Source organism: Cebus imitator, unplaced genomic scaffold (assembly GCF_001604975.1).
Source record: "Cebus imitator isolate Cc_AM_T3 unplaced genomic scaffold, Cebus_imitator-1.0 Scaffold238, whole genome shotgun sequence".
Lineage (NCBI taxonomy): Eukaryota > Metazoa > Chordata > Mammalia > Primates > Cebidae > Cebus > Cebus imitator.
In genome coordinates, this window is record NW_016107553.1 from 74,631 (window position 1) to 102,376 (window position 27,746).

Consider the following 27,746-nt stretch of genomic DNA (forward strand, 5'->3'; position numbering starts at 1 on the left):
TCAGTTGGGGGGACATAGGGGAGGGACGGTGGGGGGTGGGGAGCTGGGGGGGATAGCAGGGGGAGAAATGCCACATGTAGGTGATGGGGAGGAAGGCAGCAAATCACACTGCCATGTGGGTTCCTATGCAACAATTTTGCATGTTCTTCACATGTACCCCCAAACCTAAAATACAATAAAATAAATAAATGGGGAAAAAAAAAGAATGAATCAATATTGAACTGAATTTTTGTTTATGCTTCCACCAGCAGTTCAAGGTGTACTAAAGATAAAATCAATCCAAAGTTCAGAGTCTTAGTACATAATTGGTGAGAACCTTGTACTTTGTCTTTATAAAATCTTTAGACTTTTCACAGAGCACATCAATGGATCTCTTTATCATTCTGGCCATTTGTCTTTCTTGTCTGATTCTTCTTTTTCTGTGGAATGGAAGCAATACCAAAGGGAAACTCCCACCTGGCCCAACTCCTCTCCCCATTGTTGGAAATATTCTACAGTTAAATAGTAAGAATATCAGCAAATCCATAAGCATGGTAAGTATGACTAATTTTCTTTTAGTTTTCTGTAATGAGTAAGTCAGATAGCCTGATAGCCAAGTAACATATGGTGCCAGATACCAAGTTTTAAAGAGATGCCTTTACAGAGAGGTTCATTAGACACACAGATATGACTTTAGAGTGTAGACAGATAGAAGAAAATGAGATAGGTGAATCTAAAAGAAATTAAGAAATCTGCAAGTCAGAAGGAAATAAGTGTTTGCTCCAGAATGGAGGTTTCAACTGGAAGCCGTTATAGACTATACCAGCTAAGAGGAATATTGGGACTTTCATTTACAAAGGAATTCATTCAGATTATATAAATTGTTTGTCTGTTTAATCCACCAGTGAAGTAATCTAACAATGCACCATCAGTCATTAGTACAGGGGTGCATTTGTATCAGTATATCAGAAACAACTTATATACAAAGTATTCTGAAAGATTAGGACCAGTTTTCTTGTATTGTATATGTTGAGAGCCCAGTTGTTTGTGAAGAAAATGTTTTTCATAATTCCTTATTGATCTTAAAGTTTATCAGCAGTTCAACATGGCAGCAGTTGCCCAAGATGGGAGTCATTCCTGCCACCACTGGAACATTGCAAAGATCATTGATCCATGTTATGATTGTTGATATTACCAGGAGCAGAAATTCTCTGTTGATATTGTAATCCAGGTTGCTTTTTCTGTAACTATTTTTTGGTAAATGTTAGTGAAAATGGAACAGCTTTCAGTTTTTTAAATAAGCACTGATTTACAGAGCCATAACACTAAATTTCCCTAAAGTACAGATGAATTGAAATCAAGGAAATTACTAAGGGTTTATATCTTTCATATTTCATACTGTAGTTCTCAATAAATGAGTCAATGACTTCTCTGCTCCAAGTTGTTTACATAGCAGTTGCTCTCTAAAGCCTGAAGGAATGATCTGGAATCTGTCTTTTCCTTGAGAAAGCCAGTTAGCAGAACACTGTCTCTGGAAGTTCATTCTTCCTATGCCTTGGCTTCGAATCTAAAGAGATTGTGTCAGCACCCCAGCTTGTCCATTTGTTAATTCACATATTTAAGCAGGATTAAAACCTCTGTAAGCTTTAAATTCCATTTGTTTAAGATATAAATACGAAATATTTTGCATGGGTTACTTAAGTATATCATATATTGAAGAAGTAATTATGCACCACACTTTGTGTGGTGCATGCCAAAGATTTTCAATGGTGAAAGAAAATTTTAAAAGACCCTATCATTATGGAACTTACAGTTTAGATGAGAAGAATATATTTATGAAACAACAATGCAAGTAAAGTTATGATTACAAACTATGTAACAGGGACATGGTCGAAAGAGACCCTGTAGTTTCAAGGGACTAACCAGTTAGAGGAACAGTCAGCAAAGGGTTCTCTGAGGAAGTGAAGTTGGAGCTGATATGTAAAGAATGATTAGGAATTAAACAGATAAAATATCAACAAAACCCAATTTCACATGTTTTCAATCCGGGGGAGAATTGCTTCTGTCAATGCAAAGAGTCAAATTGCAAAATATATGAAGAGATTTATTCTGAGCAAATATGAGTGACCATGGCCCATGACACAGCCCTCAGGAGACCCTGAGAACATGTGCCCATGGTGGTCAGGGCAGGACTTGATTTTATACATTCATACATTTTAATATATACACAGGAGACACCAGTCAATACATTTAAGATATGCATTGGTTTGTGCAGAAAGGTGGGACAACTTGAAGCGGTAAGTTGGGAGGGTGCTTCCAGGATATCAGTAGGTTTTAAAATTTTCTGATTGGCAATTGGTTGACAGAATTATTGTCAATAGAAAGGAATGTCTGGGTTATGATAAGAGGTTGTGGGGACCAAAGTGTTAGCATACAGATGAAGCCTCCAGACAGCACTCTTCAGAGAGAATAGGTTGTAAAAGTCTGTGTTGATGTTAAATGCTGGTCAGCTTTTCTTGAATTCCAAAAAGGAAGAGGGCAGAATAAGGCATGTTCAAGCCCTCTTCCCATCATGGCCTGAATCAGTCTTTCAGGTTAAATTTGGAGGGACCTAGTCTAGAGGAGGAAGTCCATTTAGATTGCTGGTGGTTAAGAGTGGGCAGGCTTGGTTGGCGGGGCCGGGGGGGGGCTTTGAATTTTAATTTCAGTTTACACTTCTCTCCCCAAAACCCTGAAAAGAGGATGAATGTGTTTATAGTCCAGAGAGTACGTAAGAATATGATACAAACTGAGAGCAGAGAGGGAATCAGGGGGCAGAACATGCAGGCTTTGCATGAATGTAAAGAACACTCGTTTTTATCATAAGAGCAATGTGATGCCATAAACATGCTTAAAGGACAGTCATGTTTACATCTTCCTTGTGAAAAGGTCACTATTATTTGTAGAATAAATTTTTAGGGCAGCAAAAAAACTTCTACAATAGACAAGTTAAAAGAGTGTAAATCTTATATCATTTAAGATACCACATAAGGTGATATTACAGAAAGACAATGCTAAAAGAAGATAGGAGTTTATCTGTAGGTGACTGCTGGTGACTTGCCTCTCCTCCATGATGTCATTCAGATAACTAGTTTTTTTATTTTAATCTTTTTAGTTCTAGTATTAAAGCAGGAGCGGCAAGGAACAAACCTCTCGAACATCAAACTGAAGAAGGAAGTGGCTTTTTATTCAGCTGGGAGCTGCAGGGGTCTACAGCCTCATTTACTGAGCTTCTGGAGAAGCCGCTTCTTTCCCTTTTTATAGGCTTACAGTGCTAAAGGGGAAACTGAGGCAAAACTATGTCATTGTTCATTTGCTGGATGTCCGACCTTACAATCTTTTGGCTTCATTGATTTGCTAATTCATATGCAATATGAGCAGGAACAGACAGGGGAGAGGGCTTACAGAGACAAGACAAAGGCAGTAAATTATTATTTGACAGAGTTATTTCCAGGAAGGAGCCTGAATCATGCAAACATTGGGGCATGACCCAGTGTTGGGCTCCGGCTGGTAATGATAACATTCATTTGCAACTCTTTCAAGGCTTATAGATAGCAGAGACACTAGGAACTGAAAAAGGGGAGTCATCTTCCCAGCTCTTTGATATTTTATTTTTTCACCCTCCTTACCATCTAGAGGAGAGGAAGAGGTGGAGGTTAGGAAGAGGGAGGAGGGGAGGGGGGTCTTTCCTCTCATTTGTAGAATGAATTTTTAGGGCAGCAGAAACAATTCTACAATAGACAAGTTAAAAGAGTGTAAATCCTATATCATGTAGGATACCACATAAGCTGATATTACAGAAAGATGATGCTAAAAGAAGATAGGAGTTTGTGTCTCACATAAGGGTCTCTAGGGAGTGCTGGCAACTTGCCTCTCCTCCATGATGTCCTTCAGATAACTAGTTTGTTCTTTTTTTAATCTTTGTAGTTCTAGTACCTTGTGTCCCTAGACTGTTTTTCTCATTTGCATGGTCACAGTAGAGGCATATCCATTCTATTATTTCAATGCATAGGTGGGAAAGAAATGAAGGGGAAGCAATTACCTTTTATGCACCAATGTAGAATTTTAACACAACACTTGTGTTTACATCAGTTCATGGAAACTAAGTCATATGGCTGCACCTAGCTTCAAGTTAAGCTGGGAAATATCTATGACCACACTGCTATGTTATCATGCATTATAAAAACATGACACTGTCTGGTGCTAAAAAGAAATTATAGAGAACAATGATGGACAATTATTAGACTACACCTGAGGAAAGGAGATGGGCTTCCCTTAATCCAAAAAAGAAACACAGATTTACTCTAACTGTAAGAAAAAAAGGAGAAAGTTGGTATAATTATTAGTTTGGCATAAAAAATTAATAGGAACAAAATGCATAATATGCCCCCTGTCATATAGTAGGGGCTGAATAAAAATAAATATTGAATCTGATACACTAATATCATTACTAATAAAATAATGATAATTACTATTCAAATACTTCTTTCTTATCAAATAATTAGTTCTAAAACATTACATTTTATATAATAGGTAGATGAATATTGAAACATCTTTTCAGCAAGATTAAAAATATTTCCCTCACTTATCTACATTTTATTTTTGAAATTCACACTTCACTTGCATTTGCTATTATTTTTCCAGCTAGCAAAAGATTATGGCCCTGTGTTCACTGTTTATTTTGGCATGAAGCCCACCGTGGTGTTGCATGGATACGAAGCAATTAAGGAAGCACTGATTGATCATGGAGAAGAATTTTCTGGCCGAGGGAGTTTTCCAGTGATAGACAGAATTACCCAAGGATTAGGTATGATTCCCTTTGGGGTATGTGTGTGGGTTTGTAAGTTGTAAAAACTTCAGCAATTCTAAGAAATTGACAAATCATAAGTATTTAGAAAAATTTATGAAACACGCTTTTCATATTTTCTACATGAGGCTAAGAATAATTTTTCTATAAAGTCTCATTAATCTATATTTAAAATTTGTGAAAGTGACATGTTGATCCCATTAAACATTAAATTCAATGATAACAAGCCATCTAACGACTAATTTTCTATGAATTCGTTACAAAGACAAGTTCATTGTAAATTATGGTCAGTTAAAATAATAGAAAAGCAACAGAGAGATGAGAGAGAGGAGGAAAAATACCAAATTATTGTATTCACCAAATATTTTGCTTCCTGATCTTAGTCATGGATATGCAGAGATTAGTTTAGGAAGCTTGAATTGTGTGCATGGAACCACATGAGTCTGGAAAATGTCCATCTTTACCTTCAAATGTGATTCTAAAAAAGCATGAAAAATATTAGAATCCAAGAGAATACAAAGCACAAAGCAAACGTGTTCTGAAAAGATCATGGAAAAACATATAGTGAGTATGTAGCAGAATTGATACTAGAAAAAGCTTATTTGATTAACTGCTTCAACTTTGTTTTTAAAGCTAGCCTTAAACTGTCCAGCCTTCTGGTGGATCACAGGGTTCTGGCCAACAGAGATATGACCTGAATGGGGTCCTGACCTCTTCTGCATTGTTCTCTAAGAGGCTTCCTGTAAAAATTTTGTATGAGCTTATTTTCCCCTTGATCTGGTCTTGACTCTGGCAGCCTACTATTGAACTTCTTTGGTGTTTCCTTCCATATTTCATGGAAGAGAGTTAAATAGAGGGGGAATGTTAAATGAGTGAGTTATCTGTTTAGCGACTATACCCCTTATCTGAGGAATGGATTGTTAGGTGATTCCTTCCAAAGAAAAAGTGCAGTCTTCATCATCCTGAGAATTTCCCCCCTTATTGTTTCTCCTAAAATTCACTTACAGTCTGAAAAGCCAGCCCTGAAAATTAATGTATGACTAGGACTCACCATGTTTATTACTGCGGGATCATAGAGCATTTTGCCTTTGTAATTTTTAGCATCCTTGTAAAATGGGACAAAACATTCGGTTCACAGAGTTATTTTGAGTTTTAGTGAAGCTGGTGGATGAAGAATAGTTTAGCAATATGCAAAATTGAGAACCCTGACAGCTAAATAGTAGTTTGGGTTAAGAGAGGAGGCAGATGAGGGAGGGCTCAATGGGAATTCCTGAAGCTGACACCATTATATTTACATCCCTGCTGAAATGTCAGTATTGTTTCCTGAGATGAGAACTCTCGGCTCGTATTCATGACAATGAAGTATATTTTCTCTCTCTTTTTTCTTTTGTGCTGATAGGAGTTATTTTTAGCAATGGAGAAAGATGGAAGCAAACCCGACGTTTCTCTATCATGGTTTTGAGGAATATGGGGATGGGGAAGAAAACAATTGAAGACCAAATTCAAGAGGAAGCCTTGTGTCTGGTGGCAGCATTACAAAAAACCAATGGTGTTTATTTCTGCATATAATTAACACTAATTGTTTGGGTAGAATAAATGGTATTGTAAATAGACTACAAAATATTATGATGGCTGAAGTATTATAGTTTACTTTTTGCTTATATAACTGTAATTAAGAGGTTAAGTGTTTGGAATAACAGTCTTTTTAGGTACCAGGTTAATTGGGCTTTGATACCTTCAGCAAATGTCTTTCAGTGTCATCGATGGCTCACCCCTCTGTGTGACAGAGGAAGGAGAAATGGGGAAGTTGAAGAGCAAATACTATTTAGGCCATGCATAGAAGTCGTACACGTAACTTCTCTCATATGTACCACTTAGCAATAGGGCTACACCTAGCTGCAAGAGAAGCTGGAAAATGTGGTTTGCTCTGTGCGCACAAAGAGGACATGAATTTTGGCAGTCAGCTAACAGTCTTATAAGCTTAAAAAATTAGGTAACTTTTCTAGTAAATTATTTAAGAACAATGCAGGGGTTGCTAATTACCTCCAAAGTGTAGGGCTGCAATTCACCTCTCATAAAGGAGTGTGGATATGAAGAAATAGAACCACGGCAGCACAGATTCCTGCAGCATCTAGATATGTGTGTCCACATGCAGGGCTGAGAGAGGAGGTAGGGAAGAAAGGAGCAGGCAGGGCAGGTAAGGGGTAGGATCAGCATCATAAGATATATGTGGTTTTATAATCTCATACATTGAATGAATATTTTTATGTGTTTGTCAATGTTTTTCAAGAACGTTATTAGCTGGATAGTATAGTCCAAAAATCCATTATTTTGGACTTACCTGAGTTTATTTAACTAATCCTCTATTTTGTCCAGATAAGTTGATTCTAGTTTTCCCTGCTCTTAATATACAAAAGTGCAACCCATATTAATTGTTTTAAATGTCTGACTACTTTGATTTTCTTTTTACATTATTTAGTTTTATGTTGGCATTGCGAGGATGCATCAACACCGACAATTAAATCCCATACATTAAAAGATATTTTAAATGGCCTCTTTTTATTTTGTATACCTTCTTGTGAATTAGAACATTTTCAAAAATGATATAAATAGGAGAGCCTTTTGGGCAAATTTATATAAGTAAACTTGTCTGGATTAGACAGTTTTATTTGGAGAAACACAATGCATTTTATTTTAGGCATTTGAAGTTTATAGCAACGGTGGCATGTTCAGGTAGTTTCTATTCCTAAGACATCTTACAAGTCAATCATTTTGAACTATTTTAAACAGTCATTATTAGATTTATATGAAAATTATGTACTAACTTCTGACTGGTATTATTTATAGCATCTCCCTGTGATCCCACTTTTCTTCTGGGATGTGTTCCCTGCAATGTGATCAGCGCCGTCATTTTTCAGAATCGTTTTGACTACAGTGATAAGAAATTTCAAACCTTGATCAAGTATTTCAATGAAAACTTTGAAAATGTGAGCACCCCTTGGATACAGGTAAGCTCAAGCTTCTTTTTGAATGTGTAATAGTTTTCTAGCCTATCTATTGCTCATGCCTACCCCATCTCTCTGCCCTATTTAAAAATGTTCAAAGTAATGCTTATCAAATTCTCATTTGCAGCCCATTAGTGAGTTGTCAGTCTAATGCAATAAAACTGAAAACACAAAATGAGATAGAATAGAAAAAATATGTAATTTCAGAGTGCTTCATTTATAGCAAGATTTGTTTTGTTAAAACTTTTGTTGTTTATTTAGATCCTCAGATATAGAAGGTAGTGATTTAAGATGATTTCTTATTAAAGTACACCATCAGAAAATGTTAGTAACCTGTGTTTTACAATCATTAACAACTAAAATTCTATACTGATCATCAAGTTATGATGTGTCCTACCTTCAAAGGACCCTAGAGAATAAATAATCTAATGTCTCTCATTTACTAGAATGGGAAACTGACCCAGAGCTATTAGGTATATTTTCCAAAATAGCCTAGCTAAATCAATAAACAAGCAGAATCTAGAATCTAGATTTCCTGATTTCATATCTAGTTTGATTCAAGCTGCCAGCCTGAATATATAATGTTGATGCCTTCCAAGATTATTCGGTCATTTGGGTATTGTCTAAAGCATATTCTGTAATCCCTAGGACCAGCAAAAGAATAAGTCTGGAAAATATGCACATTCTTCAGGTTGGAATGCCTAAATATTCTAAATATTCTCTCTCTCCACACACATACACACACACACACACACACACACACACACACACACACACACACGGAAGTTCCCAAGTCACTTAGATTATATATATATATAGATGTACTATTTCTTCATTATAACAAATGAGTATGAGTCTTCATAAATTGTTAGACTAACCCCTGGTAAAACATGTATTGGGTATACTGGTATGAACAGAGGGTATTAGCTCTGAGATCACTAGTTTGGTGTGGTCAGATTGTTAATTAACCTTATGAACTTCAATATCCTCATTTGAAGAGAGGTGACAACAAGGGTAATTTCCTGACTTCCTTCAGAGAGTTATGGTAAGGAAATTAATGTGATTGACCTTGAAGTTGCTTTGTAACCTGTGCATACCGTCTCTACCTACTTTTTCAGTGCTCTGTCCTTCAAATTCTGAATGCCTTCTTGGGCAGGAACCATGTCTATTCATCTTTTTCTACTTAGCATATAGCCAGTGTCTGATAAATAATAAGGGCCTGTGTTTAGTGAACAAATTAATGAAGGATTCTTTTTTCTTTCAGCTCTACAATGCTTTCCCCTTTTTACGGGTTCTCCCAGGAAGTCATAATGTGATATTTAAAAACTATGCCTTGCAAATAAATTTTATTTTGGAGAAAGTAAAAGAACATCAAGAATCTCTGGATATCAGTAATCCTCGAGACTTTATTGACTACTTTCTGATTCAAATGGAAAAGGTATAATGTTATCCTGATTTGCTATTTTATCATTGTGGGTGACATGACTCCCGGATATGCTTTGGTTTTTCTGGTAAAACTGAGATATGAAAACGAATTCTCTGTTCTAAAGTGTATTCATTGTTCATCCTATTACCTGTGCTGTATTGAGTGTCTTGGGATATTTCTGAGTTCTCGCTTTAAAAGACTTAAGTTTTATGTTTACCGTGTTAAAGCTGGTTCTTTATCTGGGGGCAGATCAAAACACACAAACACACAAAGCACACCTCCATTCAAGACTGATGATAACATATCATGGTTCCGTGAACAGAAGATGTAACTAATGAGGGAACACAGAAATGGATAGTAACCCAGAAAGGCTGACTTTTGAAAATCTCTAAGAAATATTCATTCACAGATGAAGTAGATCTGAGGAAACTCTTAGATAAACAGGGAGGAGAAAATAGTTCCAGGAGATGTTGAGTGCAGTAATCAAGCTTGTGAACTTTTCAAAGAGGCTATCTTGATTGTAATTGAGGAATAGTGGTGGCTGGAAATAGTGCTGTAGTTTGGGTGTGTTTAGTTCCAGAAGCTTTTAAATGAAAAATTAGACATGATGAATAGACAATAGATGCTAGAGTTGACAGTGATAAGCAGTGATGACTTAATAAAAAGTATGTTTAAAAGAAATTACAAAGGAACTGATTGGCTCCAGTGGGTAAGAAAGTGAAGAATCAGAAAGGACTTGAGATTTTATAACTCCAATTATATTTTAACAGAAATCCTAACAGTTCACTTCACATAATCTTTACCCATAGCACACCCTAATGTCTGGTTTAATTTGCCAGGTATTAATGTCATATTGAACAGTGTTGTGTTACTTGACAAGCTTTTTATTTATTAAGTAATTTTAACATGTTGTTGCTAGGAAAAACACAATAAACAGTCTGAATTTACTATGGACAACTTGGTTGCTACCATATGGGATATGTTTAGTGCAGGGACAGAGACAACGAGCACCACATTGAGATACGGACTCTTGCTACTGCTGAAGCACCCTGAGATCTCAGGTATGATCAGAGATGATGGGCAGGATCAGCTTTCAGGTAGAAAGGGACAGAAAACACTGATAGCCATCCCACCATTTACCTGCCAACACAATGTACAAGAAAAGTTCTCATTAGTGCAGCTACCTACCATTGGGTGGGTTCAATTCAAGTTAGTTCATAGTATAAAAAGAGAATAAAATGTTTAACTAATGACAGAGATTTGAAGGACAGAGGTCATTATTCTCCCTGCTATGGTGTAGTATTCTTGATTTGGGTTGGAACAGTTGCAGTAACAGAGTTGTCTCAGGATCTGGAAAGAACTAGCCTCTCTCATTCCCTCAAAAATTCTCACTTGTGCCTTCCATGTTTAGATAAATATGTTTTCATCAAAAGATATTTCTACAAAATGCATCTGCAATGTAGGGATTCATTCAATAAAGTTAAAAACTTTCTCCACCAAACGACTCAATCTCAAGGGTCATATACCCTCTCCCATATTATTTTCTAGAAAACCCTTTTGGATAGACACATTTTTCCTCATAAATATAACTTCTCTTTCAAATTTAACTTTTTCATTTTTCCACCTCTTTTTTACTGAGTCTTCATCTAAGAGGATGTTTCTTTCACTACTGTATCATGGTTTTTGATTTGGTGCATTGAGACATATTTAGTTTGATTAAACCTCATGAAGTTTCCATGATATCAGCACCAAAATTTTCCCCTTTGTTTAAGGTTTTTTTGCCTTCTCATTATAAACAGGAGATGTTTTCTGAGTACTGAAATTTAGAAGCATATCTGCAAATTTATTTTGCGACATTGTGAGATATGGTGCTTCTCTTTTTCTTTCATTTGACCCAGTCTTTGTTAGCCAGATACTTCCCTTTTATAAGACCTATGTTGATTATGACCATAATTTGCATATGACATTCCTCTCCAAACCTTTCAATCTTTTGCACATTGCAAATACTCTGGTTATATTCCTTATCACTCCCAGTTTCATTTTCCAGTTGGATGTTTTCTTAAGTCATGTCCACATGTATTTTTCTTTCCTTTCTATCCTCATCTTTTACTATGCTATTCTATTGAGCATTTCAATTGTATTACTAGTTCCTGACCACTTTATGTCTCCCCTGTCTTCTAAATAAAATTCCAGCCTCTCGGCCTGAGAAGGGGATACTTAAAACATGCCTCAAATTTGTTTTATTTTTGATAGCTATCAAACTACAGAATTTGCATATGCTCTATTACAAAGACAGATCCTTCAGCTAGTACATAAATAACATTTAACTAAAGCAGCAGTGTGGCATTGTTATTTTGAAAAATGAGTTATAGACTTTAATAGCAGTGGATTTAAATTCTGATCCTACTAATAGATGGCTTGTTTGACCTGCAGACACATGACTACTCTCCATATCTCTGATCCCTTATCTGTTCAAAGGGGATAATACTAGAAAGACCTCATATTCCCTGAGCATTCCGAGGAAACTTTATTTACTTCTCTGGACTTTTTTCTTTGTAAAATATATAAAATAATACCTGACACATAGAATTTTTTTAAGAATTATAAGGTAATACAATGAATAGTGCAGTATGTTCATCGTATATTAATACTTTCTAAATAAATATTCATTTCTTAATTTTCTGTGCTGAATCAAGTAAATATTTTATGTTTTTCTGTTTGTTAAGCATTTCCTGGGCTACACTGTGTAGTTCTTAGATTATTGAAACTTAAATATTTAAGATAAAATTGGCATATATAAAGTGGTTGAACTACATGATCTTCAGTGATTCTTCAGGATCCCAGATCTTTGAATCTGTCAAGAAAAAGTACACAGAGTAGAGAATCAGAGTTGAGAACTGAATGTTATCATGCAATTGTACTTCATACCTGCATATATTTAAGTATCTAATGAACTTTCAGTTTGTCCAAGAAATGCAAACTTTTTTTTTCATTCCTGTGGAGGTGGTAACATAATTTTCTATCTGCCCATCTCCAATGACAATGGGACAGTGATGAAAGGATGAAACAAGTGGTACTTCAAGTTTTTTTTCATTTCACATAAATTCTGATTCCTGCCTTGCCAGCTAAAGTGCAGGAAGAAATTGATCAAGTGGTCGGCAAAAACCGAAGGCCTTGCATGCAGGACAGGAGCCGCATGCCCTACACAGATGCTGTGGTGCATGAGATCCAGAGATATATTAACCTCGTCCCCACCAACCTGCCCCATGCAGTGACTCAAGATACTCGTTTTAGAGAGTACTTTATTCCAAAGGTGAGAGATACTATGTCTATACTCTTCCTTAGGAGTCTTAGGCCATCAAATGTCATAGTGGTAGAACTTTAGATTGCCTAATCTTCTACAGGTATGGCACAGTCATAACTCTGGCATCCTATCCTGTGACCACATACTTCTTTCCTTCTAAATGAGTCTTTGATACACATTTCTAAATATGATAGTGCTTAGACTCCCACAGGATTTTCAGTGTTTTGATAGCTCCACACTCTGCCTGTCCATTGGCCCAATGTGCTATCCTGTCCTTTGCTTTCAATTTTATGTTTTATTACTCCCACCAATTAGTCAGTATCCTATATCCCCACCTCCTTCTCTACCTTCCTTATCACTTGTGAAAAGTCCAATACTAAAGTCTCCTTCCTCCCTGCTGATTTTTGGCTACTGATGCCTGCTGGAAAAGAACATGCAGCCCAGCAGGTTGATATTGTTATCATCAATTCCAAATGTGTTGGCTTAATTTTAATCAATGCCAAACGAATCTTACCCAATAATCCTGCTTTATAATGGTAACTCAACTTGCTCCACGATGACTTTCAACCTAGAACTCTTTTCAATCTTTCATTATCTTCTTTTTATTAGGCAACCTTTTTTTCCATCTCAGTCATTGGAAGTAAACTCTTCTAATGCCTACTTGGCTACATTCACACCCTTTGATTCTCTCTCATGTCAGTTGCTGTGACAGAAGGGCTGTTTTTTGATCTAGTAGAAACTGTTTTACCTGTGGCATGGATCCCTTCCCTCTTACTTTTCCAATGATCCTCCTTAAATAATTATTTCTTCTTCCTTCCTCTTCATCATCTCCTTTCTTGCTGGCTCCTTTTTATTAGCCTGTGAGCATCATCAATTCTCTTTTTATAATTTATGATTGACACATAATAATTGTACATATTTATGGATAACAACATAATGTTTTGAAACATGTATGTGTTGTGTAATGATTACATCAGGATAATTAGTATCTTGATTACCTTGAACATTTATCATTTATTTGTGATGAGAGTATTCAAGAACCTCCATTCTAGCTATTTTGAAATACATTTGAATTACTCCATTTTCATGCAGCTGATAAAGACATACTGAAGACTGGGTAATTTACTAAAGACAGAGGTTTATTGGACTTACAGTTCCACGTGGCTGTGGAGGCCTCCCAATCATGTTGGAAGGCAAGGAGAAGCAAGTTGCATCTTATATGGGATGGCAGCTGGCAAAGAGGGAGGTTGTGTGGAGAAACTCTATTTTTTTTTTTTTTATTGAATTTTAGGTTTTGGAGTGAAGAACATGCAAGATTGTTGCATAGGTACACACATGGCAGTGTGATTTGCAGCCTTCCTCCCCATCACCTATATCTGGCATTTCTCCCTATGCAATCTCTCCCCAACTCCCCATGCCCCACTGTCCCTCCCCTATATCCTCCTGACAGACCCTAGTGTGTGATGCTTCCCTCCCTGTGTCCATGTGTTCTCATTGTTCAACACCCACCTATGAGTGACAACATGCCGTGTTTGATTTTCTGTTCTTGTGTCAGTTTGCTGAGAATGATGGTTTCCAGGTACATCCATGTCCCTACAAAGGACATGAACTCATCGTTTTTTATGGCTGCATAGTATTCCATCATGTATAGGTGCCACATTATGCCTCTCCAGTCTATCACTGATGGGCATTTGGTTTGGTTCCAAGTCTTTGCTATTGTACACAGTGCTGCAATGAACATTCGTGTGCATGTGTCCTTATAGTAGAACGATTTATAATCCTTTGGATATATACCCAGTAATGGGATTGCTGGGTCAAATGGAATTTCTATTTCTAGGTCCTTGAGGAATTGCCACAGTGTCTTCCACAATGGTTGAACTCATTTACACTCCGACCAACAGTGTAAAAATGTTCCTGTTTCGCCACATCCTCTCCAGCATCTGTCGTCTCCAGATTTTTTAATGATCGCCATTCTAACTGGCGTGAGATGATATCTCAATGTGGTTTTGATTTGCATTTCTCTAATGACCAGTGATGATGAGCATTTTTTCATATGTTTGTTGGCCTCATATGTGTCTTCTTTTGTAAAGTGTCTGGTGATATCCTTTGCCCACTTTTGAACGGGCTTGTTTGTTTTTTTCTTGGAAATCTGTTTTAGTTCTTTGTCAATTCTGGATATCAGCACTTTGTCAGATGGGTAGATTGAAATTTTTTTTTCCCATTCTGTTGGTTGCCTATTCACTCTAACGACTGTTTCTTTTGCTGTGCAGAAGCTGTGGAGTTTGATTAGGTCCCATTTGTCTATTTTGGCTTTTGTTGCCAATGCTTTCAGTGTTTTAGTCATGAAGTCCTTGCCTATGCCTATGTCCTGAATGGTTTTGCCTAGATATTCTTTTGGGTTTTTTATGGTGTTAGGTCTTATGTTTAAGTCTTTAATCCATCTGGAGTTAATTTTGGTGTAAGGTGTCAGGAAGGGGTCCAGTTTCTGCTTTCTGCACATGGCTAGCCAGTTTTCCCAACACCATTTATTGAACAGGGAACCCTTTCCCCATTGCTTGTTTTTGTCAGGTTTGTCAAAGATCAGATGGTTGTAGATGTGTGGTGTTGCTTCCAAGGCCTCTGTTCTGTTCCATTGGTCTATATCTCTGTTTTGGTACCAGTACCATGCTGTTTTGATTACTGTACCTTGTAGTATAGTTTGAAGTCAGGTAGCATAATGCCTCCAGCTTTGTTCTTTTTGCTTAGAATTGACTTGGCTATGTGGGCTCTCTTTTGATTCCACATGAAGTTTAAGGTGTTTTTTTCCAATTCTGTGAAGAAGGTCATTGATAGCTTGATGGGGGGATAGCACTGAATCTGTAAATTACTTTGATAGTATGGGCATTTTCATGATATTGATTCTTCCTAACCATGAGCAGGGAATATTTCTCCATCTTTTTGTGTCCTCTCTTATTTTGTTGAGCAGTGGTTTGTAGTTCTCCTTTACATTGATTGTTAGTTGTATTGCTAGGTATTGTATTCTCTTTGTAGCAATTGTGAGTGGCAGTTTGCTCTTGATTTGGCTCTCTTTAAGTCTGTTTTTGGTGTATAGGAATGCGTGTGATTTTCGCACATTGATTTTGTATCCTGAGACCTTGCTGAAGCTGCTTATCAGTTTCAGGAGATTTTTGAGCTGAGAAGATGGGGTCTTCTAAATATATGATCATGTCATTTGAAAATAGAGACTATTTGACTTCCTCATTTCCTAATTGAATACCCTTTATTTCTTTTTCTTACCTGATTGCTCTGGCTAGAACTTCCAATGTTATATTGAATAGGAGTGGTGAGAGAGGGCATCCTTGTCTAGTGCCAGATTTCAAAGGGAATGCTCCAGTTTTTGCCCATTCAGTAGGATATTGACTATGGGTTTGCTGTAAATAGCTTTTATTATTTTGAGATACATTCCATCAATACCTAGTTTATTGAGGGTTTTTTGCATAAAGTGCTGTTGAATTTTGTCGAAGGCCTTCTCTGCATCAATTGAGATAATCATGTGGTTTTTGTCTTTGGTTCTGTTTATGTGGTGAATTCTGTTTATAGACTTGCCTATGTTCAACCAGCCTTGCATCCCTGGGATGAAGCTTACTTGATCATGGTGGATAAGCTTTTTGATATGCTGTTGCAATTGGTTTGCCAGTATTTCATTGAAGATTTTTGCATCTGTGTTCATGATGGATATTGGCCTGAAGTTTTCTTTTCTTGTTGAGTCTCTGCCAGAAATTGGTATCAGGATGATGTTGGTCTCATAAAATGATTTGGGAAGGATTCTCTCTTTTTGTATTGTTTGGAATAGTTTCAGAAGGAATGGTATCAGTTCCTCTTTGTATGGCTGATAGAATTCAGCTGTGAACCCATCTGGACCTGGGGTTTTTTTGGTTGGTAGGCTGTTGATTACCGCCTCAACTTCAGCCCTTATTATTGGTCTATTCAGGGTTTTGCCTTCTTCCTGGTTTAGGCTTGGGAGGATGTAAGTGTCCAGGAATTTATCAATTTCTTCCAGGTTTACTAATTTTAGTGCATAGAGTTGTTTGTAATAATCTCTGATGATGGTTTTTGTTTCTGTGGAATCTGTGGTGATATCCCCTTTATCATTTCTTATTGCATCTATTTGATTATTCTCTCGTTTCTTTTTTATTAATCTGGCTAGTGGTCTGTCTATTTTGTTGATCTTTTCGAAAACCAGCTCCTGCATTTATTGATTTTTTGATTTTTTGTTTTTTTGTTTTTTGTTTTTTTGTTTTTTTTTTTAATGTCTCTATCTCCTTTATTTCTGCTCTGATCTTGGTTATTTCTTATCTTCTGCTAGCTTTTGAATTTTTTTGATCTTGCACCTCTAGCTGTTCAATTTTGATGATAAAGTGTTGATTTTAGATCTTTCCTTGCTTCTCATGTGGGCATTTATTGCTATATATTTTCTTCTAGACATGGCTTTAAATGTATCCGAGAGATTCTGGTATGTTGTGTCTTCATTCTCATTGGTTTAGGAGAAAATCTTTATTTCTGCCTTCATTTCATTGTTTATCCAGTCAACATTCAAGAGCCAGTTGTTCAGTTTCCATGAAGCTGTGCAGTTCTGAGTTAGTTTCTGAATTCTGAGTTCTAACTTGATTGCACTGTGGTCTGAGAGACTGTTATGATTTCCTTTCTTTTGCATTTGCTGAGGAGTGATTTACTTCCAATTATGTGGTCAATTTTAGAGTAGGTGTGATGTGGTGCTGAGAAGAATGTATATTCTGTGGATTTGGGGTGGAGAGTTCTGTAAATGTCTATTAGGTTTGCTTGGTCCAGGTCTGAGTTCAAGTCCTGGATATCCTTGTTAATTTTCTGCCTCGTTGATCTGTCTGTTATTGACAGTAGAATCTTAAAATCTCCCGCTGTTGTTGTGTGGGTGTCTAAGTCTCTTTGTAAGTCTTTAAGAACTTCCTTCATGTATGTGGGTTCTCCTCTATTGGGTGCATATATATTCAGCATCATTAGCTCTTGTTGCATTGATCCTTTTACCATTATGTAATGTCCTTCTTTGTCTCTTTTGACCTTTGTTGCTTTAAAGTCTATTTTATCAGAGACTAGGATTGCAACTCATGCTTTTTTTGTTTCTCTCCATTTGCTTGGTAAATCTTCCTCCATCCCTTTATTTTGAGCCTTTGTGTATCCTTGCATGTGAGGTGGGTTTCCTGGATGTAGCACACTGATGGGTTTTGGCTTTTTATCCAATTTGCCAGTCTGTGTCTTTTGATTGGGGTGTCTAGCCCATTTATATTTAGGGTTAATATTGTTATCTATGAATTTGATCCTTCCATTTTGATGCTAGCTGGCTGTTTTGCCCGTTAGTTTATTCAGTTTCTTCATTATGTCGTTGTTCTTTACCATCTGGTATGTTTTGGAGTGGCTGGTACTGGTTGTTCCTTTCTATGTTTAGTGCTTCTTTCAGGAGCTCTTGTAAAGCAGGCCTGGTGGTGATGAAATCTCTGATTAATTGCTTGTTTGTAAAGGATTTTATTTCTTCTTTGCTCACGAAGGTTAGTTTGGCTGGATATGAAATTCTGGGTTGAAAGTTATTTTCTTTAAGGATGTTGAATATTGGCCCCCATTCTCTTCTGGTGTGTGGGGTTTCTGCTGAGAGATCTGCTGTGACTCTGATGGGCTTCCTTTTGTGGGTAACCTGGCCTTTCTCTCTGGCTGCCATTAGTGTTTTTCCTTCATTTCCACCTTGGTGAATCTGACGATCATGTGCCTTGGGGTTGCTCTTCTTGTGGAATATCTTGTACTGTTGTCTGTATTTCCTGGACTTGAATATTGGCCTGCCTTGCTAGGTTGGTGAAGTTTTTCTGGATTTATCCTGAAGAGTATTTTCCAGCTTGGATTCATTCTCCCTGTCACATTCAGGTACACCTATCAAATGTAGATTAGGTCTTTTCACATCGTCACATATTTCTTGTAGACTTTTTTCATTTATTTTTGCCCTTTTTTCTCTAATCTTGCCTTCTCGTTTTATTTCATTGAGTTCATCTTTGACCTCTGATATCCTTTCTTCTGCTTGGTCAATTCGGCTGTTGAAATTTGTGTATGCTTCGCGAAGTTCTCGTGTTTTATTTTTCAACTCCATCAATTCACTTATATTCCCCTTAAGCTGTTTATTCTCGTTAGCATTTCATCAAACCTTTTTTCAACATTCCTAGTTTCTTTGCATTGGGTTAGAACATGTTCTTTTAGCTCAGAGAAGTTTCTTATTACCCACATTCTGCAGCCGGTTCCTGCCAATTCATCAGACTCATTCTCCACCCAGCCTTGTTCACTTTCTGGTGAGGAGTTGTTATCCCTTGGAGGAGCAGAGGCATTCTGTTTTTGGGTGTTTTCATCTTTTTTGCGCTCATTTCTTCCTATCTTTGTGGATTTATTTACCTGTGGTCTTTTTATTTGGTGACTTTCACATGGGGCTCTGAGTGCATGTCCAATTTGTTGATGACAAAGTTATTTCTTTCTTTCTGTTTCTTTCTGTCCACTCCAAGCCCAGCTTGCCTGGGGCTCACCTGCAGTGGCTGCAGAACAGTAAGGATTACTACCAATTTTTCCTTCTGCTATCTTTGTCCCAGAAGGATACCCATCAGATGTCAGTCTGAGCTCTTCTTTATGAGGTGATTCTTTGGATATAGTGGAATCGGGGAGCTGTTTGAGGAGACAGTCTGTCCTTTATAGGAGCTCAGGTGCTGAGCTGTGAGCTCTGTTGTTCCATTCAGAGCTGCTCAGCAGGTACGTTTAAGTCTGCTGCAGCAGAACTCATAAACGCCTTTTTCCCCCCAGGTGCTCTGTCACAGGAAGCTAAGTCTTTATAAGTTTCTGTCGTGCAGCTGCCTTTTTTCAGGGCTGTTCTGCCCAGTGAGGAGGCAGCCTAGTCACATTCTGCCTGTAGAGGCTTTCCTGAGCTGCTGTGGGCTCCACCCAGCTGCTGTGTGAACTTCCCTGCAGTCCTGTTAATAGGGGTATATTTAGAACTGCCTCGGCAATGGCAGCCCACCTCTGTAATTGCAGACTCTCTCTTTATTGGTGGACAGCCTCAGCAATGGTGGGCTGCCCTGGCAATGGCAGACTACCTCGGTAGTGGTGGACTGTGTTGGTAGTGGTGGATGCCCTTCCACCACAGAGCTGGATCATCATGGGTTCAGTTGCGCTTGCTGTGAAACTCTCAATCCAGAGCATTTCAGAGTGATGATTTTTGTGGGGTTGGGACCGTCCTAGCCTGATCACCTGGCTTCCTGCCTCAGACCCCTGTTTTTTTTTTCAGTTGAATGGGTGACTGTCTCCCAGGTGTCCCAGTCACCAGTTGAAATGGTGCCCTTATTTGTGTGATTTCTTGTGCGTAGGCCCACTGTACCAGCTCAAACAGCTGCTGGAGACTCAGGGTGCTTTTTCACCTTTGAATCTCCTGTCCTAGCTCCCTGTTTCAGTCCCCATTTTTTCAGTTGAACAGGTGACTCTCTCTCCCAGGAATTCCAGTCACTAGTTGGAAAAGCACCCAGATTTGTGTGAGATTTTGTGCAGAGACCTGCTGCACTGGCTGAAACAGCTGCACTGGGGGCTCATGGCAAATTTTTGCCTTGGAATCTCCTGGCCTGGCTCCCTGTTTCAGTCCCTTTTATTTCAGTTGAATGGGTAATTCTGTCTTCCAGGTATTTCAGCCACGTGTTGAAAAGGTGCCATGATCTGTGTGATTTCCCATGCAGCGACCCACTGTGCTGGCTGAAACAGCTGCTCTGGAGATTCGTGGCACTTTTTTGCCTGGGAATCTCCTGGCCTAGCTCCCTGTTTCAGTTCCCTTTTTATCAGTTCAATAGGTGACTGTCTCCCAGGTGCTCCAATCGCCAGCTAAAACAGTGCCTGGACCCATGTATTTTCTGCGGAGACCCACCACGCCAGCCAGAACAACTGCACTGGTGACCCGTGAGGCTCCTCCACCCAGGAATCTCCTGGTCTATGGGCAATAAAAATCCATCTGGAAATGCAGCACCCACTCACCCTCCATGCTCTCGCTGGGAGCTGCAATCCAGAGCTGCTACTAATCAGCCATCTTGGATCCCTTCTCCTTTCTGGACTTTCTCATCTATTTTCTTGGTCTGTGCCTTTCTTTTTATGTCAGTGCCATGTTGTTTTCATACGTTGTTATATATGTGTGTGTGTGTGTATTTGTGTGTGTATTTTGTTTTTGTTTTTTTTTGAGATGTAGTTCTACTCTGTCACACTGTAGTACAGTGGTGCGACCTCAGCTCACTGCAACCTCTGCCTCCCAAGTTCAAGTGATTCTCCTGTCTCAGCCTCCTGAGTAGCTGGGACTACAGACGCCTACCACCATGCCTGGCTATTTTTTGTATTTTTAGTAGAGATGGTGTTTCACCGTGTTTGCCAGGCTGGTCTTGAACTCTTGACTTCAAGTAATCTGCCTGCCTCAGCCTCCCAAAGTGCTGGGATTACAGGCTGAGCCACCATGCCTGGCCTTTGTTATATATTTTGAAGTTAGATAGTATGCCCTCACTAGCTTTTTTCCTGTTGCTCAAGATTACTTTGTCTACTCAGGGTCTTTTGTAGTTCCACACAAATATAAAGGTTGTTTTTTCTATGTCTGTGAAAAATGTCATGTTTATTTTTATAGGCAGTGCATTGAATCTAGATTGTTTTGGATAGTATTAATATTTTAGGAATATTCATTCAATCAGTGAACAAGGATATCTCCATTTATTTGAATCTTCCATCTTTTTTCGGTGTTTTATAATTTTCATCGTATAGACTTTTCACCTCCTCAATTAAATTTATTCTTAGATATTTAACTTTTGTTTTCTTACCTGAACACTAGGACTTCTGGTACTATGTGGAATACACGTGGTAAAAATGAGTACCTTTGTCTTGTTTCAAGTCTTAGATAAAATGTTTTTTCGGTTTTTTCATGTTCAGTAAGATGCTGGTCGTGGATTTGTTCAACATAGCTTTTGTTATGGTGGAGTACATTCCTTCAATACATGTTTTTGAATGTTTTTATTATCAAGGGAAGATGAATTAAATCAAATGCTTTTTCTGTGTTTATTGAGATGTTCCCATGGTTTTTGTCTTTCCTTTTGTTTATATTATCTATCTCTTTTATTGATTTGTGTATGTTGAGCCACCTTTGCCTCCCTGGGTTGAATCCCACTTGATGATGATGAAGAATCTCTTTGATTTGTTGTTGAGTTTAGCTTGCTTGTATACATATATATTTTTTTTGATGGAGTTCCACTCTTGTTGTCAAGGCTGTTGTGCAGTTGTGCAATCTCAGCTCACAGCAATCTCCACCTCCCGGGATCAAGCAATTCTCCTGTCTCAGTCTTCCAAGTAGCTGGGATTACAGGCATGTGCCACTGCACCTGGCTAATTTTGTATTTATAGTAGAGACGGAGTTTCTCCATGTTGGTCAGGCTGGTCTTGAACTCCTGACCTCAGGTGATCTGCCTGCCTTTGCCTCCCAAAGTGGTGGTATTACAGGCATGAGCAATTGTGTCCAGCCTACTTAAATTTTGTTAAGATTTTTTGCATCTATGTTCTTCAGAGACATTGGCCTGCAGTTTTCCTTTTTTTGTTGTGTTTTTGATATCAGAGGAACGATGGCCTCATAGAATGAGTTTGGAAGTATTTCCTCCATTTCAATTTTTTGCAAGGATTTGAAATAAACTTTTCTTGGTGTTTTCAAATTTGGTAGAATTCAGCAGTGAATATAAAAAAATAGTCTTTGGCTTTTCTGTGGTGGGAGATCTTTATTACTAATTTAATTTCATTACTCAATTATTAACTTATTCAGGTTTTTTATTTGTTTATGATTCAATGTTGGTACATTATATGAGTCCAGAAATTTATCAATTTCTTCTAGATTATCTAATTTGTAAGCATATATTTGTTAATAATAGCCTCTAATGATATTTTGCATTTCTGTGGTCCAGTTGTAATGGCTCTTTTGTCTTTCGTTTTACTTATTTTGATCTTGCCTCTTTCTTCATAGTCTAGCTGAAGGTTTGTCAGTTTTGCTTATCATTTCAAAAAAAAACCCCTAAACTCTATCTTTCATTGACTTCTTTGTATCTTACCTAGTTCCTATATTCATTGTGTATTTTATTGATGATGCTATAATATTTGCTATTTTTGTGCTTCTACTTATTTTGGATTTGGTTTGTTTTTGTTTTTCTAGTTTCTTATGTTTTAGTGTCAGATTGTTATTTTGAGATTGTTCTCTTTTTGATTTAAGGGTTGTTTTAAACTCCATTCTTAGGACAGGGAAAATGTGGCACATATACACCATGGAATATTATGCAGCCATCAAAAACGATGAGTTCGTGTCCTTTGTAGGGACATGGATAAACCTGGAAACCATCATTCTCAGCAAACTGACACAAGAGCAGAAAATCAAACACCGCATGTTCTCACTCATAGGCGGGTGTTGACTACACATTGGGGTCTGTTGGGGGGAAATAGGAGAGGGACAGTGGGGAGTTAGGAGTTGGGGAGAGATAGCATGGGGAGAAATGCCAGATATAGGTGAAGGGGAGGAAGGCAGCAAACCATACTGCCATGTGTGTACCTATGCAACAATCGTGCATGTTCTTCACATGTACCCCAAAACCTAAAATGCAATAAAAAAAAGAATTTGTAAAATATTTCCTCTTAATTTTTTTTTATTAACTCATTGGTTCTTTATAAACATGTTGATTTATTTTTAGGTATTTGTATACTTTCTGTTCTTTTTGATTTCTAGTTTTATTGCACTGTTTTCAGGAAAAAAATACTTGATTTGAGTTTACTTAAAAAAATTTGTTGAAACTTGTTTTGTGGCTACCATATGATTTATACTGGAGAGTGGTTTATGCACTGCTTAGAATAGTGTATATTTTGTAGCTGTTGGGTGGAATGTACTGTGCATACCTACTAAGTCAGGACAGGGGAGCAGTTTAACACCATTGTTTTTCGGTAGATTTTTACGTCTAAATGATCTGTCTTGCTGAAAATAGGGTGTTTTTTAAATTATTATTTTGGAGTCTGTCTCTCCCTTTAGGTCTATTAATATTTGCTTCATATATTTAAGTGCTTTGCTGTTGAGTGCATGTACATTTATGATTTTTATATCCACTTGATGAAATTCCCCTTAGTCATCATATTGGTCACCTTCTTTGTCTCTTTTGACAGGTTTTAATTTAAAGTCTTCCCTTGGAATTCATGGGGAATTGGTTGCAGGATTCTTTGTAGATAGTAAAAACCACATAAACTCAAGTCCCATAGTCATCCCTGCACAATCCACACATATAAAATGTCGGCCTTTCTTATCTATGGCTTTTGCATCCCATGAACACTGTATTTTGATCTGGTTTATCTTTTTCTCTCTCATTCAGGGCACAACAATATTAACACATCTGTCTTCTGTCCTGTACGATGACAAGGAATTTCCCAATCCGGAGAAGTTTGACCCTGGCCACTTCCTGGATGAAAGTGGCAACTTTAAAAAAAGTGATTATTTCATGGCTTTTTCAGCAGGCAAGCAAGCTTTCTTTTTTCTTTTTGTGTGTACACCAGGAGTCAAGTGAGATAAGGAAGGGCTCTGCATGGAGGATTCTTGAAATTGCCTGTTTACGGAGTGGTGAATGATTAGTAATGGCTGAGGTGAGGGGAACTGGGTGGAAGATGTGGAAAGAAATGACTCCCTAAGAATTGCCTGTGGCCAGTTGGTGACATTTCTTTTTATAGCTGGCAATAATAAGCTCTCAACCATTTTTTTAAAAGCAGGTATGTGGCAGGATTGATTATCCTTTAGAATCCAGATGAGAATGAATAAATCTATTTATTTGTCAAGTCCAGGGTCAGAAGTATATGGAGAAGTAGATACAGTGTTGTATATCATGCTAGTTGGGATAGATGTGTGTGTGAGTGTGTAAAGGTGTCACTGGCAAGCTGTAGCATAGCAGTTTCAATATGCATGTACAATAAAGATTTTTCATTTAGTACCCACCCAGAAATAGCTGCTAAAAAAATGAAACCAGGATTGGGTGTAAGTAGTAAAAGCTACAGGTTCATTAGTCATTCATTAATATATTTCTTCATTCCATATTAATTTAAATCTTTCTGTGTGCTAACTCAGCTCCAGAATTAAATGAGTAATGAACTTGTGTGTTACTTTTAGGAAAAAGAGCTTGTGCTGGAGAAGGCCTGGCCCGCATGGAGCTGTTTTTAATCCTGACCACCATTTTGCAGAATTTTACCTTGAAACCTCTGGTTGATCCAAAGGATATTGATATCACCCCAGTTCACAGAGGGCTTGGCTCTGTACCACCCTTCTATGAGCTTTGTTTCATTCCAGTCTGATGAAATGTCAGGCTGCTAGAGCAAGACCCTTCAGTCTCATGTGAAAAAATCCAGCTATTTCCTGTCCTGTGTGTCAACCATCATCTACTCCTTCCTTAAAAGCAGGAAGGCCATCTCTGAGCCCTATCTCTTTTAATTTTACCCATCCTTCAAAATCCATTCCAATTTTCCCTGTATGAAAGAAAATTTATTTTTGCATCTCCAATAAAATTCTACTTGTAACAGAATCCTAAGATGATAAGCTACATTGTATCTGTAGTGCATATAAAATGGAAAGCACTCTATAAATGCCATATTTGGCTTTGCTACCACAAATGAAAAATCAGAAATTATCCTATGAGATTTTTTTAAAAAGTTAAAAGTATTAAAACATGAATTTTATTAATCTCTCACTCCTATCTGTCTATGGGAATGATGTCTTGACAGATTAACTTGTATACTTTTTTTTCCCCAGTGTTTATTAAAATATAATTACATGTGCATATGTGTATGTGTTGGATATATATGCTGTGTATGTGTTTATTTTTGCATGTATGTGTATTCATGTAGGGAAAAGAGAAAGGAAGCTCATTCCAGCCAAAGGGAATAATGTGAGATAAACTTGAATTAGCCAGTCTGTCCCAGGATGTCTTTTCTTTTTTCCCCTAGTGGTTAAATACACACATATATGGACACACACAGATGTACAGACATATTAAGGCAAAGAAGAGGGGAATATGTATTTGAACATACACAAACAGAAATACATGTGTGTGTTTTTATGTGTGTATGTAGAATATAGCTGTGATTTGGAGGTGACATTTAATAACATATCATACATATTTTAAGAAGCAATATAAATAAACATAGCTCACAATATCCTATTAGATGGTTATTCCATAGTTTAAGAATTATTTCCATCTTCAGGGATGTTTAGGTTATTTTTGAACTGTTGTTTAGCACAAATGCTACTAGATGCATACCTCTTATACTGTTCTTATACTATTTATTCAAGGTAGTTTTATAGATATGAATGGCTGTACCATAATGTATAGAATCTTTTACTTTTCATAAATACTGGAATATAGTTTACTAAAACTTACATATGTGTTTACTTTTCTACCATGAATATAATAGAAAGACTATTTCCCCAAATCCTTGTAAATACTGAAGATTAAATTCTTTGGTAATTTTATTAATTTTGGGTTATCTTTCATGGATTTTTCAAGTAGAAAATCCTGTCATCTACAAATAATGTTTCAGTGTAATGACCAGGAATTTTTAAGAAATAACATGTACTGAATGTCTTTGCTTATATCTGTTTCTCTCTGTGTTGTTCCCTCTCAGTTACCCATCTCTGTCTCACATAGATGTCCAAGTATGTATTTTTATGGAAAATAGTAAAATTGTAAAAGTTTGTAGAGATAGGATAACAGAGAGTTTAGAAAATTCATATTGGGAAGCCTGATATTTTATGCAATTTATCTTGAAATAATATTGCTGATTTGAAAACAGGAGCTGAGAGGCCGAAATGTTGAATAAAAAATTTCTTTTAGAAACTTTAGAATTGGGAAAGAAGTTTTGGCAAATTTCCAGAGTTAGAGGAAATTAAATGGAGTTCAGAGCTTTTCAGGTAAAAAAGACCAAGTAAGCACTTTTACTTCAGTTGAAGCCTAAAGGCCATAATGGAGGTTTGCAGACAAGGATTAGAATACACCTATAGTTGAAAATTCATAATAAAGCCATAGTTTTGTTTTAAATAATCTACTCCATAAATATTTTCTTATCTGCAGACATTTTTGGCTAGAGAAAGGTAATGTCCTGCTCTCATAGAGTCTCAAAGGTACTTAGAGGTGAGGGCTTAGGGCCTTCTCAGATCTTTCCTAAGCTTGTGTAGCCTTTTATGTTTCAGAAATGTGTCACTTCTCATCAAAGCTTTCTGTGAGCATCTTATTTTTCAGATTCTTCTTTTCTTTTAAGGTTTTTAGTTAGCTTAGCAGATTTATAAAGTGCCGAGGTAGGTGTGACAGGCATTCTCCAACATGCACACAGAGCCTCTTGCAAAGACTGAAAACTTTATTCATTCCAGATGTCTAAGGAAATTACTGTTCAATTGTTAGCAGAGCATTAAGCTAATTGAACAAAGTATTAAGTGGGCATAACAAATGGAGACTTTACAGAATTATTTCAGAGATGCCACTAAAACACAATCTGGAGCAAAAATGCCTTACTTAAGTCTTCAGAGTACAAATATGTAACTGAATAGAATTGCATTGCTGGTGGTGAAGCAGAATGGGTAGAAGTAATGAATACAATGTACATTACTTGGCTGGGTGCAAAGGCTCACACCTGTAATCCTAGCATTTTGAGAGGTCAAGGCAGGAGGATCAGCTGAGGTCATTACTTCAAAACTAACTTGGCCAACATGATGAAATCCTGTCTCTACTAAAAATACAAAAATTAGCTGGGGGTGGTGGCATGCACCTATAGTCTCAGCTACTTGGGAGGTTGAGGCAGGAGAATTGCTGGAGCCTGGGCAGGCTCAGGTTGTAGTGAGCTGAAATTGAGGCACTGCATTTCAGCCTGGGCAACACAGTGAGACGTCTCTAAAATAATAAAAATAATGCAGAAGAAGGCTTCAGAAGGTGGGTAATAACAAATTCCTCTGAGCTAAGGGAGCAGCTTCTAACCCAAGGCAAGGAAGCTAAGAAACTTTTAAAAATGTTATACAAATTGCTAACTAGAATAGCCAGTTTGGAGAGGAACATAAATGACCTGAAGGAGCTGAAAAACACAGCACAA

At 37.4% G+C, this 27,746-nt stretch overlaps 1 protein-coding gene across 2 annotated transcripts; it reads left to right on the top strand.

Annotated features, from left to right (window-relative positions):
- Nucleotides 1-353: 353 nt before the first annotated feature.
- Nucleotides 354-26,046, top strand: CYP2C76 (cytochrome P450 family 2 subfamily C member 76). 2 transcript variants are annotated; one of them, XM_017498158.2, is made up of 9 exons: nucleotides 354-533; nucleotides 4,663-4,825; nucleotides 6,225-6,374; nucleotides 7,673-7,833; nucleotides 9,095-9,268; nucleotides 10,176-10,317; nucleotides 12,382-12,569; nucleotides 23,999-24,140; nucleotides 24,784-26,046. In XM_017498158.2, exons 1-9 carry the CDS (start codon nucleotides 366-368, stop codon nucleotides 24,963-24,965), a joined length of 1,470 nt encoding a protein of 489 aa, XP_017353647.1. In that variant the 5' UTR covers nucleotides 354-365; the 3' UTR covers nucleotides 24,966-26,046. The 2 variants fall into 2 exon arrangements, with proteins under 2 accessions (XP_017353647.1, XP_017353648.1); XM_017498159.2 differs by lacking the exon at nucleotides 354-533 and adding an exon at nucleotides 1,660-2,276.
- Nucleotides 26,047-27,746: the final 1,700 nt, after the last annotated feature.

What these genes read in the sequence shown, in the direction of transcription:
- CYP2C76 (XM_017498158.2), top strand. Translation starts at nt 366, where the DNA reads ATGGATCTCTTTATCATTCTGGCCATTTGTCTTTCTTGTCTGATTCTT. An exon ending in TGAGCACCCCTTGGATACAG is followed by an intron (nt 7,834 to 9,094) that starts GTAAGCTCAAGC and finishes TTTTTCTTTCAG; the next exon opens with CTCTACAATGCTTTCCCCTT. An exon ending in TTCTGATTCAAATGGAAAAG is followed by an intron (nt 9,269 to 10,175) that starts GTATAATGTTAT and finishes TGTTGTTGCTAG; the next exon opens with GAAAAACACAATAAACAGTC.